This window comes from Barbatula barbatula (assembly GCF_947034865.1).
Source record: "Barbatula barbatula genome assembly, chromosome: 17".
Classification (NCBI taxonomy): Eukaryota; Metazoa; Chordata; class Actinopteri; order Cypriniformes; family Nemacheilidae; genus Barbatula; species Barbatula barbatula.
The window spans coordinates 16,679,030-16,693,252 of NC_136780.1; the positions used below are offsets into that span (position 1 = coordinate 16,679,030).

At 36.5% G+C, this 14,223-nt stretch overlaps 1 protein-coding gene across 1 annotated transcript; it reads right to left on the reverse strand.

The window, feature by feature from the left end:
* Positions 1–2,425: 2,425 nt before the first annotated feature.
* Positions 2,426–12,793, reverse strand: LOC306906744 (NACHT, LRR and PYD domains-containing protein 3-like). Its single transcript, XM_079478366.1, has 14 exons — positions 12,667–12,793; positions 10,181–10,244; positions 10,017–10,094; positions 9,774–9,887; positions 9,578–9,638; positions 9,201–9,408; positions 7,359–9,108; positions 6,436–6,609; positions 5,820–5,993; positions 5,272–5,442; positions 4,640–4,813; positions 4,383–4,556; positions 4,013–4,186; positions 2,426–3,320 (listed from the first exon to the last, which is right to left on the reverse strand). The coding sequence occupies exons 1-14, from the start codon at positions 12,749–12,751 to the stop codon at positions 3,266–3,268; spliced, it is 3,456 nt and encodes a 1,151-aa protein (XP_079334492.1). The 5' UTR covers positions 12,752–12,793; the 3' UTR covers positions 2,426–3,265.
* Positions 12,794–14,223: the final 1,430 nt, after the last annotated feature.

Consider the following 14,223-nt stretch of genomic DNA (forward strand, 5'->3'; position numbering starts at 1 on the left):
TCCGTATGTAAAAAGTATGTGGCATACCATCATCACCATGGAACATATAAAGTGATTGAAATGTACAAAAGTAAGAGAGAAAGAGAAGAAAAACATTTTAAACAAACCAAACATGAGGCTAAGAAATTAAATTATACATCAGTTACAGTAAGATTCAAGTGTTTACAAACTGAAATCGTCTTAATGGCTTTCTTATTTAAAGAAGGTGAAATAGAATCCAGGCATAACTTAAGATCATTTCGGAAGACCAGAAATAATGGCTGATTATTTTTACGAGTTTACATGTAACATTTACAAAGAAAATAAATTAAAGTCACAATAAAACAAACTTTGTTCAAGTCAGAGTCTTAATATGCCAAAATAATATTCTTAAAAGTTATTGAGAAACAACCAAATCTTTTTCCAGTTCAAATTTTTGAAAAAACGATTCCAATAAAAAATACCACGAGATGCTGAAACATTATCCTGAAGAAAAATTAATTATTTTTTAATCATTTTTAACCTTTTTTTCCAGAAGAACATCTACCTATATAGGTTTCTGAAGGCTCAGGAAAAGAAGCAGTTCCAAGTGGAGATGGATTGTTATATTTGAATAACATGTTTATGCCTGATGGTATCGCTCCCATAACTACAGTATAACCAATGATCAAAAACCGAGTAAAGGATATTTCATTGTCGCTCAAACGCAGAACAAATAAAGTCTATCAAAGGTGATTTGACTTAACCTATGACAAACAGTGCAACCTAGTGTGGAGGAAGGGATAACGTTTAACATGACATAAAAGGCCTCTTCCTTCATCTCTGTGCGACCAGACCCATTTGTAAATGGTGTTAAAATAAAAAAACATGATCAGTAGATCTTTTCTTTTTTTTGGATGATACAGTATGCGACCCGAGTCTGTGCCTTTGATTTGAGAGTCATTAGACTGTGTGCACTGTGTGTCAACAGCCCTGGAGTGTTGCCAATAAAGTCCCAGGAGCCCCTAAAGCCTTCAGTTGTGCCAAGCTGGATGTGGCTCCTCACCATGTACAGCCAAGCCATCCTGACAAGGCTGGATGAAATCCATGCCAGGTTAACAGTTTTGAAGACAGATTCAACTAAAACGGTCAGTGGTGGAGTTTTGTTTACTACATTTAAAGCATCCGACGCCAAGCAGCTTTACCCCATCTTCATGTTACAGCTGTCATCTTTGAATGGGATGCAGCTGATATTTCTCTGCTCCTCAAAGCCAAGAGAGAGCTGCTGTTGTCCCAGGGTTGGTATTCGCTGATCATATAGACAAACATTACTTGACAGTAGTATTGAGTTCTTTATTTAGCTGGAATATTATTATCATAAGATATGTTTGTGGTACCTTGACAACCCCACTGTTCACAATACAACTTCACATCTTTTTGTGATTGTTTTGGTCACATTTAGATTTCTCAAGATCATCAGTTTTGTTGACCATATGGGAAGAATTAATCTGTGCCATGTAAGTAAAGTGCAAATGTATGGTTCCTTTAAGGATTTGGAGATCATATTGGCAGAGGCATATTGTCTTAAGAATAATGTAAACTAAACTCAATATATCGAAACATCTGTTTATATTTTTCTGTTAGTCCAAAAATATCAGTCTATAGGCCTACATGATATTTAAAATGAGAGCATGGCAGCATACTGTACTTTGTAGGATTTATTAGAATTAAAATGCACAAATCTGATGAACTACCTGCCTTTAAAGATGTTTTTCTCAGAAAGTTTTAATTGTGTATTCTGGTATTAATGTATGATGATTTAGATCAATTTTTCATCAATACATGAAACAAATGAATGCTTTTGGCTATTCTTCCTATACAAAGCAAAGTCATTTCTTATCAGATTATTTAACTGTTAATAAATAGTCTTATTCTTATAATACTTGATTAACCACTGAAGTGTTATTTGATGCGTTGATGTCATTTCAACTGAAACAGTTCTTAAATCACCAATAGCGTCACAGCAAAGACTGTGCTGCATTTGAAAAAAACGTCTAAAACAATTTGTTAAATGTTTTTAAATGAATAATTCATTAATAATAAAAACAAATGAACACTTGTTTTAATCCACACAAGCATTATTTCAGATGAACTTATTTCATATATTGAACATATATGGATTCTCTAACATCTTTTCACCCAACTGAAATCAACATGGATTCAACATTTGGTAAGTAAACCAATTAAGTGTTTTTTTTTGTACATTTCTTGTACGTTTTAAATGGCACGGCCACAGGAGACATTGATTCTATACGTTGGTTTGCTACCCAGGATGTTTATAATATTCATACTTTGATAAATTGTATATGTTATAACAATATGGTATATAATATTACTATTGGATAAATTAATATTATTATAATCAGTTTTATATATTTGATTACATTCTAGAAACAAACACATGTTTACAATATTTACAATATTCATACTTTATTCATATTTTCACTGTAATAATGTATTACTTTTGTATTGAGAATTTCTTCTGATTTTTTCTAAGATCAATCTTTTATAAAAAATTTAAGAACCGTCTAAATAAGTATTTTTCAGGAATACAATGTATTCCTAACATTTTTCTTGAATGATAATTTAAGACAACATATGGCAGTTTGTGAGTCTGGCCCCAGATCATGATAATACCAAATTATCCTCTTTTGGATAAATCCATTGGATTTAAGGACGGGTTCGAGTTTCCCTCCCCACAGTACTATTCTCCCTAGTGGATCCATCTCTCCTCGTGTGGTCGGGTCGAGCTTCCCACCCCTACGTTCATCGCCCCCATGTGACTGATTCTTGTGTTCTTTTTTCATTTTGCTTTGCTTGTTTTGTGTTTAATAAAGCTCTGTTTTCTGTTCTGTAAGCATACTTGATAAGTATGAAGAGACATTTTATTCTCTGTTTAGCATGCAGTGTACTGCTACTTGCATGAGAATTTTTGAAAACCTGTTTATTGTCTAGTCTGGTTTATTCATCCAATTGAGATGCAACAAGGAATGTAAAAATAATTACATATATCACATGGCTGAACAAAGAATAGGAAAACCACAATGTCACGTCAGGCAAAAACACACAGGTATAAGAACTGACAACCAGAACAAAACAACAAGAACAGGAAATGAATATACAGAAATACAGAAAACAAAGACATGGACCAAAGTCCTTTTGTTATCTAATAATTGCTTCCACGCAAGACATAAATAAATAAAATATACACCACAACAACACACATACATCCTGTAAAATGCACTTCTCATGGTCCTCCTTGCTTGAGTCTCATAGAAGGTGACTTATAGGGTGAGTTCATGCTGTGAAAAAGCATAAAAAGTTTATGAATACTTCAAAAGCTCAGTGGTAAGAGCATTGTGTTAACAACGCAAGGTTGTGGGTTTGATCCAAGGGGATTGCAGATACCAATGTAAAATGTATGGGATAATGCTATGTAAGTCGCTTTGGATAAAAGCGTCTGCCAAATGCCTGAATGTAAATGTAAAAGCATCAGTGCAGCTCCATTCACACTTACCGTGATTTAGTTCCTGTCGCTGTATTGCTAGTGTGTGTTTATCTCTCTGGTATTGTTTCAAACATCAGTATATCAAAAGATCGTTCTAATCTTATATAAAAGACGTTGTTTAAGCTTTTCAATTCAGGAGATTCAGGAGTTTCGTTTTTATTGAAGTCACCTTAGTGTGTGGTGCATCGTATTAAAGTTGAACAGGAATAAAAGCATGATCATTGGTTTATCTGCAGCAAAAGCTGCATCTTTGAAGTTAGATTTCAGCAATACGTATGTACACATGTAAAATGGGAAATTAGCTCCTGTCTGGGCTTAGACAAAGACTTAAACATTGCTTTATTGCTATTACTATGCATAGGGAACATGCAATGCTCTAGTGCTCTTACACTTCCATTAAAATGACAGTTCCCTGCGAATCACAGCCAGTGTGAATGAGGAGTGTGAGAAAAACTTATGAAAACTTATAAGAAATCAGTGACTTACTATAATTTCGACAATTTACAGAGTGGATCCTTCTGTAGATCAGAGAGCACATTTTTAGCTGAATCGCTCGGTTTATTCCAGTTTATATTCAGTTCTTTCATGTATGAGGGGTTCGATTTGAAAGCTGAAGCGAGAGCAGCACAGCCTTCTTCTCCTATACTACAGTTAGACAACCTGCACAGAAAAACAGGTCAAGTTTATGTAAATATAACTGAATAAGTTATACAATATATTGTGGGATTTGCACAACCCACATTATTAGTGCCACTTTTAAATAAAACTCATATGAATTAATTTATTAATCCAAAATCAATGTTCTATTAAAACGTGAAGAACCAAAAGACAAATGAACTTTTAATGAAGAACTCACTTTAGTATTTCAATTTTACACCGTGGATCCTGAATCAGAGCAGACAGCAGCTTTCCTGCTGAATCTCCAGGTTTATTCTCACTTAGATTGAGTTCTTTTAGATGTGAGGGGTTTGATTTCAAAGCTGAGACCAGAGCAATACAAGCTTCTTCTCCTATATTGCAGTTATACAGCCTAGAGAAAAAAACCCTGATGTAATAGGAATATTTTCAGCATTTGTATTACACATAAATCAAAGTTAAGTTTAAGAATCTAACAGTAGTCTTTCCAGTTTGCATCGTGGATCCTCCAGTAGATCAGAGAGCAGCTTCACTCCTGAGTCTCCAGGTTTATTCCCACTCAGATCCAGTTCTCTCAGATGTGATGGGTTTGATCTCAGAGCTGAAGCCAGAGCGGCACAACCTTCCCCTTTAATACCACAGCAAGACAACCTGCAGAGAGTCATAATGCATTATACTCAAGCATTAAACCAGACAGTAAACTGTGTTCCCTCAGGATTTTGAGTGAATGTGATGCTGAATGATGTCACATGCTAATTAACATATCTGCGACATCATCACATCGTATTTGAGTAGAAACTTTAGACCTGTTTCACTTCTAAACTCTGATCATTCTGTATTTTAATATAACATATTTACCAATAAAGCCATTGTCATTTACTAGGTTTGTCGCTGTACGTTTTTTCTGAACAAAAGACACTAAAGAGGTTGAAAAAGTTGTTAAATCTAGTGAGATCTAGAGAGTTTTTAAATTAGCGCCATGCATGTGTTGACAGTGAGTCTAAAATGCTTTGCCTAAAGAACGATATAAAACAGCATAGAGATTGCCATCAAAAGCTACAGCAGTGGTATGGCAGAATGAATATAGCGGAAATGTAATAGCGACTTACAGTAGTTTCTCCAGTTTACACTGTAGATCTTTCAGCAGTGCTGACAGCAACTTTACTGAATCTCCAGGACTATTCCAATTCAGATTCAGTTCTTTCAGGTGTGACGGGTTTGATTTCAGAGCTGAAGCTAAAGCAGAACAGTCTTGCTCTGAGAGGCTACAGTTTGACAACCTAGATACAAACAAAATGGCAAAATTATTTTACTGAAAAGCATCTGGGTTAATCATTCAAATCACTTTAAAGTTATACGTTTTAAAACATACAGTTTCAACATTATTGCACAAAAATACATACACAAGTAACCACACCCACTATTACTAATGCTAAATATTGACAGTGACTTTCAATGTTGTATGAATACGAATAGAAATGTAAGATTTCCATAGTTAACATTTGTATCACTACACTGTAAAAATATACATGCTATTTACTTAAACATAATATGTGTGATATTGTTATCATCATTTAAGTCGTTTTTAGGGTTCAATTTTGTGGAATTTACCTGAATCAATTAAGTAACTATTTATTGAATGGTTGGTTAGACTCACCCTAGTATCTCCAGTTTACAATTTGGGTCCTTTAGTAGATCAGAGAGATGCTGCACTCCTTTGTCTGTGGGTGTGTTATCACTCAGATTCAGCTCTTTTAAGTACGACGGGTTTGACTTTAGAGCTAAAGCCAGATCTATATAGCCTTTGTTTGTAATGCTGCAGTTGGACAATCTAGAAAGAGGTTCAAAATGGTAACACTTTACAATAAGGTTGTATGTTTGTTTGAATCAAGTAATGCTGCATACAAGTTAGTCCATTGTGCATTAACTTATGTTAACAGACTAAACTCAACAGGACAGTCAGTGACCCTCCATCAGGCAATGATCATATTCAGTAATAATGATAAGGCACGTCTCGACCATAGGCTAACAGATTGAAGACTTTTAGAACAATTTTCCTCAAAGACAGGAACCTCTTTGTGTCTCTTCTGTTTTTGGTCCATTGATCGAACATTTCAAATAGCTTTTTGCCATTTTGCATAGTTTTTGGATTTGGGGTTCTCCTGAGTATAGGAAAAGTCACTGAAAATACTTCAGGTTTTTGCTATATATGATTATACTGAAAATGATTTATTTAAAAATGTAAAGCATAAATGAAACATGACATAACCTACTGTAATATCTCCAGTTTGCAGTTTGAACTCTTCAGTCCAGCAGAGAGCTGCTTCACTCCTGAATCTTGCAGATTATTGTAACTCAAATTCAACTCTCTCAGATTGGACGTGTTTGACTTGAGAACAGAGGCCAGAGCTGAACAGCTTGTCTCTTTGAGATTACAACCACTCAGACTAGAAAAAAGTGTCAGGGCAATAAACCATAAAACACAAACCTAAAATCTCACAGAATTCATAAAAATCTGAATCACACTCTTTGGGCCTTATCGTACACCCTGCGCATTGCGGCGGATATCTCATTTAACCATCCTGCACCGCGTTGTTTATATAGCAAATGCGTTTGCGCTCATTTGTGCGCCCATGGGTGTGTTGGTCTAAAAAAGAGGCGTGCTCAGGCGCATTGTTGGCGCATATTTATAAAAATGAATTACAATGTTAAAGATTATCATTGTGGACATAAAGATAAAAATTTGGCTTGTCCTGTAGATGGTCTGCTTGTGCACTTTAACCTCTCGCATGAACGTGTTTTCCTTCTGGAGAAGTGTCTGCTCTTCCAAATTTCATTGTGTAAATAGCGAATCCGCCATGGCGCGAGTGCAACTGGCTCTTAAAGGGAATGGAAGATGACACTCTGATTGGTTTATTGCACGTTCCCCAAAAACACAGATTACTCATTAAGAGAATCTGGACCATGCCTGCCGACCGTTTTCCCGCTGTTAATCCAGCAGCTGGATTCAGACACATCCTGAGTGCACCTGTGCCATGTGCTTTAAACCATGCGCTTAGATGGTGAAAATAGGGCCCTTTGTGTTTTTATGTTTAGGTTCCTTGCATTCAAACATTTCAATTAAATCATGACAGCATTACAGTTTGCACAGCTAAGCACACATTGAAGTAATTAATAAAAAAAATCCAATACACACATAGCTTTCCTAGATGCTTTGACCACTGGCAGCAGCTTCAGAAGACATTTTTCTGATGGATCATATTTAAACAGCTTGAACTCATCCAGCTCGTCTTCTGAGTTCAGGAGCACAAACACAAGAGCCGACCATTGAGATGGAGACAATGTAACATTCGATTGTTGTCTGTCACGCGTGCTGCTCAGGTATGTTTGGATTTCTTGCACTAGATAATGTTCATTCAGTTCATTCAGACAGTGGAAGAGATTGATGGATTTCTCTGGAGAGGGATTCTCCCTGATCTTCTGTTTAATGTACTTGACTATTTGTTGCTTGTCAACGCTGCATAATGTTTGTGTCAGTAAGCATCGCAGAAGATCCTGGCTAGGTTCTTGGGAAAGACCCAGAAGAAAACGCAAGAAAAGGTCCCGGTCTCCATTGTCGCTCTGTAACGCCCTGTCAACTTCACTCTGAAGAAAACCTGATATATCTGACTGGCTTTCTTTGTCTTGACAAACAAACAGAAACTTGAACAAAGCGGCAAAAAACTCCTGTAAGCTCAGATGCACAAAGCTGTAAACCTTCCTCTGGTTCAGTCCAAACTCCTGTCTAAAGATCTGAGTACAAACTCCTGAATACACTGATGCTTCTATCGCGTCAATGCCACACTCTCTCAGATCCTCCTCGTTGAAAATCAGGTTCCCTTTCTCCAGCTGTTGATAAGCCAGTTTTCCCAGCGAGAACACAATCTCTCTTGTCTGGTTAGGATCAATTTCATATTTTCCGTGATATTTCTCACTCCTTTGTTGCATCTGAAACATCAGGAAGTGTGTGAACATTTGAGTGAGAGTCTTGGGGATCTCCGCAGTCTCTGCTTCACTCAACATTCTCTCTAGAACGGTGGCTGAAATCCAGCAGAAGACCGGGATGTGACACATGATGTACAGACTCCTGGATGATTTCATGTGTGTGATGATTCTGTCAGACAGATCCTTTTCATTTATTTTCTTCATGAAATACTCATCTTTGTGAGAGTCATTGAACCCTCGCACCTCTGTTACCTGATCAACATATTCAGGAGGAATCTGATTGGCTGCTGCTGTTCGAGAGGTGATCCAGATCAGAGCAGAAGGAAGCAGGTTGCCCTTGATGAGGTTGGTCAGCAACACATCCACTGATGCTGATTCTTTCACATCAAACAAGCTCGGATTGTTTGAGAAACCTAAATTAACTTGATATTCGTCCAGACCATCAAAGATAAACACAACTTTGTAGTCATCAAAGTCTGTTGATCTCAGTTCTTTTGTATCTGTGAAGAACTGATGAAGAAGATCCATCAGACTGATATTTTTATGCTTGATCAGATTCAGTTCTCTGAACGGCAGTGGAAATATGAAGTGAACGTCTTGATTTGCTTTTCCTTCAGCCCAGTCCAAGACAAACTTCTGCACAGAGACTGTTTTTCCAATTCCACCAACACCTTTAGTCAGCACATTTCTGATAGTTTTATCTTGTCCAGGTAAGGCTTTAAAGATGTCATTGCATTTGATCTGTTTTTCCTGTACCTCGGATCTTCTGGACGAAGTCTTCCGAATCTGTCTCACTTCATGTTCATCATTGACCTCTCCATGCCCTCCTTCTGTGATGTATAGCTCTGTGAAGATCTCATTCAAAAGTGTTGAGCTCCTTTGATTCGATATGCCTTCATTAATCTTTTTACATTTCAATTTTAGTCTAGATTTATGTTTTTGTTGATATAATGTTGACAGTTCTGTTGTAGATATAGAAAAAGAGAAATTAAATAAATCAGCAGTTTCACCTACTGTTAACAATAGGCTATGGTAAAAATCACATGACTCTTACTGTTGATTAGTATGTCTGCGAGGTCTGCCCGGTTCATCTTCTTCATAATGTTGACTGTGAGCTTAAAGAGTCCATCTCTGACTCTTCTCTCACCTTCATTCTCCTCCTCCTGTCCTTTATCAGAGCATGATGGGTAATCTGGGATCAGAAGTCTCTTAAAACTCTCTAACTCTTCCTTTATCAGAGAGATGATTTGGTGCTCAACCTCCTGTTTCAACCACAACACGAACAATAAATATTTTTGTGCTAAATGTTTAGACGTTCACTTGAAATGTTCTTCTTGATTATTATTTAAAAAAATCTTCATTGTGTTTGTGAAGTGTGGCTAAAATACTTTTCAGGGCTCTCCTATATACAAACCTACATACTGTACAAACCTTGAAAACAGTCTCTACGTTCTTTTTGCATGTGGAGAAATTTGATTGAGTCTGTTCGTCACTGTAGTTAATAAAAATGCTGTCAATAAAGAACCTAGACCAGGATGTAAACTCATTTCTTTATATCTCATGAAGACACACTGTTCAACTCAAACTGAAATGGTTGTCTCATGTCCTTAACCAAGAGCGTCCTCACCTCTCTTCGGCAAAAGAGTGTTCACCTTTAAAATTAATGGGTTGAGAGATGGACTTGCTGCTTTTCATAGACACACAACTAAATACTGGAGGAGATGATCTCTCTTCATTTGAACTATAAAAGAAAATATTTTAATTTGTTCATTTTGCAAACACTTTTATTAGCTTGCAGTGCTTATGAGGTATAGGGTTAGGTAAATACAGGAAAGAATACTGAACTATTAAAGCGTGTTATATTTTTTACCTATGAAAGATTGACAAGTCCAATGATTGTTCATTCTTTATGGACTCACAGCTTGGATCATGTGAATCCTGGTCTGGGCTGAAAAAGAAATAAACTAGCATTCAGAAAAAAAATGTAAAGACACTAAAAGATACAAGCTTTATGACAGGTCAAATAAATCTTACCCTGAGACTTCTGTTGTAAGGTTCTCTTCACTAGTAAGACTCATTATGGAGGCCAGAAATGATCCTGTAATGTAGTACTGCTTATATCAACATACACAGTAATTTACATGTTTATATTTGTATTTTTGTGTAACACAAAATGTGTTTCTAAACCACTGACAGAATTTCTTAAATAATGACTGAACATCCAGTTACTTAACATCCGAGTAAAGCAATATTTTTAGACAAACGTACATATGAAGGAACCATTTCCCCTAAAGTAACTTTCATTGTTTTAAGAGTTGTATCATTCTATTTATATAAAAAAACAGAGTTTATGTTACAATCGGTCTGAATGACACCGCAATAAGTCGCAAAACAATGTTTTTAATCTCAGTTCCTGGTTTCAACGTCATTTCCTTGTAACCAATGGGAAGAGTTATGGGCAGAGCGACACATGAAGGCCGTTTAAAAATAGCCTTGCCTGCTAACCAATGAGACGCGTAGGGAGCGGAGCTCCACATTTAGCGCCTCCCCCATATGTAGCACCACCCTGTACTGCAGCCAGGTGTACTTGGCTTTGTCAGCTTTGCTGGTGTTGTTTTTCCATTCGTATTTCCAGAGGGATTTCTATGTAGTTAGAGTTATAAGTAAAGCTGGAAAATAATCGGAAAACGATTGTTTGTTTTTATAAATGCGGACGTCGATTCGAGAGATTCTCAAAAGCCGTGAATCGATTTTCTTTTCATATTACCGCAACATTACTTGAAGCGCCCTACTGGTGGTGGAAAATGTTCGTTACAATTCATTCATATGAATGGATGTCAAATTTAACATCACCTTCACATCAAAGGCAGTGGTTCATATGATACCCAGCCCTGAAGACACAAACTAATTATCATCATCATCATCCGCTTATCCGGTGTCGGGTCACATGGGGAGCAGCTCCAGCAGGGGACCCCAAACTTCCCTTTCCTAAGGCACATTATCCAGTTCCGACTGGGGGTTCCCAAGGCGTTTCCAGGCTAGGTTGGAGATTTAATCCCTCCACCTAGTCCTGTGTCTTCCCCGAGGCATCCTCCCAGCTGGACGAGCCTGGAACACATCCCTAGGGAGGCGCCCAGGGGGCATCCTTACCAGATGCCCGAACCACCTCAACTGGCTCCTTTCGACACGAAGGAGCAGCGGCTCTACTCAGAGCTCCTTACGGATGACTGAGCTTATATATCTCTAAGGGAGACGCCAGCCACCCTCCTGAAACCCATTTCACAGTTTGTTTCTCATTGTTCATTTAACAACATATTTATTTAATAATTGTATCATTATTAAAATTAATGTATCATTTATTAGCCTACTTATTTTATAACATGTTGTGTAATCCGGGGATTGTTAGAACCAGAAGGTTCTAAGAGGACATTTTAGAGAAATATAAAGATAAAAGACAATAGTTTGAAGTGAAGAAAAAACCTTTCTAAGAAAATATTTAAATTGTTTTACTTTATTCCAATAACAACAAATTATATTTTTTTGTAAATTCATGTATATTGTTCACAGACAAAAAATATATATACTACTTTTTTACATACACAATGCTATCCTAAAATATACTACAACATATGCAAATGTCACCAACATAAAAAACAACAACGGTATACTAAATACATTACATTTTCTTGTGTGTATACTTTTTCGCTCGCACACACACAATTACATGCACGTAAAACAGCTGTCTGGATCATCTATATGCTGTCATAAAAACCTCGCAGGACAACCCGTTTTCCATTGCCAACAATAATAATAAAATGTTGCACTTGCTGCATTTCTTAACTTCAAAGGGAACTCGTAATTCAGCCTCACAAGTTATTGATGTGGCCTTAAGGAGGTTTTGTATCTGAACTCTTCGGTTGTTTATCAATAACAAGTTCATTATACATTATAAGGGTAAACCTTATTGGAAAAACAGCCCAAATATAGACCGTATACACACCGTGAGGCTAGATATAGCGGAAGTGATGCATACTGAGGAATCGACGTCAATACTTTCGTTAAGCAATAAGGCGAGGTCAGGGTGAGACGACACATAGAGCCGCCCATAATATTACCTCTCCGCCCCCACATGTAGCACCGCCCCGTACTGCAAGCCCGCAGCCAGGACCTTCTCGAAAAAACACGCTCAATACTTTCACTTTCACATTTACACGAATGAATTATAAATACTGACAAAAGTTTACAAAAACATGAACTATATTATAACGTGATTGTGGCAAATATGAAGCTAACGTATAGTTTCACTTCTCTTTAAACATTAAACAGATCAACATCGCTCAGAAGCGGGAAGTTTTCTACAATACACACCCGAACGAAAACGAAACATGTTTTTGCTATAAAGCGTAGTTACTATGTTTTAACCACAATACGCGTCTAAACACCTCATCGCGTGCTCTGTACAATAATTGAAGTCGATCATTTTCAAAAGGTTTCTCTTAGAATAGGAATGCAACACTTACTGTTGAGTTTTGTTACACTATGGATGATCTCTATCCGCTCAGACAGCCACCAGTAAGAGTACCGTAAAACAACTTGGACAAACATAATAACTCAAACGCGTCTTCTGTGGCTTAAACTTTAGTGCCCCCTTGTGGCATACACATATACAAAAATACAGACCAGTACAGCATTACATAAATATACAACTGAGGACATAATAAACATATTTTAACACTCCCACTTGTACTCAGGTTGCTACAATATATATATATATATATATATATATATATATATATATAACTCTTTGACACCTGGACCGTCTTTGTCTGAGAAGTTTTTTGAACTCCCAAGATCAACTTTCCACTGCAGTAGCCACTCATTGGGGTACCGGAAGAAATGCTGTGTTTATATAATATAATATATAACGTCAGATGTGAGAGATACTGTAAATATAGAGAAACTGTAATTAAGTTAAATGATGGTGTGCCCAATATGGCCTATCATGTGGATGTTTGTGCTTAAAGGTAAAAAAGAGGAAGATATAAAGCGATATAATTTAAACTAGAATTTTACATTTATGTTGTTATGAGTGGTTCTTGCTTTTGAGAAACATCATTGACAGTCTTCTAAGCTGTGGGAGAGCACACGTGTTGCTGTTTGCATCGGCTCTCTTGTGTTGAGCGTGTTGTCATGCTGGAAAGACAAGGAAATAAATGCGTGAGAGACACAAATTATAGTTCTTGCTGAGTCTGCGTGTCAGTTATTCACTTGGTATTGGTTTACAATGCAAAGTATTTGGATTGAAAGCTGAATATAAATTGATGTTACAAGGGATTTTGCAGATGACTCACGGTTCAAGGTATTTCACTAAAAACAACTCTGAACATAAAACCTCGACACAGATGGACAGCTAAATCAGGAAAACAAAGGCAAACTCAGGCTCACTAAAATATATGTAGGCCTATAAATTGATGAAAAAAATATAAAACGTCAAAAATCACCAAAATAGCTATATTTGGTCAAATATGACCAAATCATTAAAAAGATAGTTCATCCAAAAAATGATCCACGCTCCGGGTTGATGTCGAGAAAGCGTCTACAAGGCAGAAAACAAACAAAAAATATGATTATGTTCATGCCTATTTCTATATACTGTATCTCTCTCTCTCAACCAGATGTCTATCAAGAAATGTTTTCGATGTAGTTATCATAACAAATTTGCAATTTTATACAGTCATCGCACTTCACTGACAAAACGTCGATCAAACAAAACTTTCCATTTAATCTTTGTTAACTAGATTCTAGCTAGAAAAATACAAGTACATCGCATACTTGTGTGAACTCTTAGGTGCTCAACCAAGGCTGCATAACATGAATGCATGTTATGCATAAAATCTTGTTATTTTACACAGTTATTTTGGAAAACAAAGAAATATTCATTAATTAATAGTGCAATTTAATTGTAATATTTGGTGTAAACGATTGTTTACTGGGGAAGATCAACATTCTGTAAATAAGCGTTCTTTTCTAAATTGAAATCTGAAATACTAAAATGGTTTTGTTGTAGTTTTTTATAT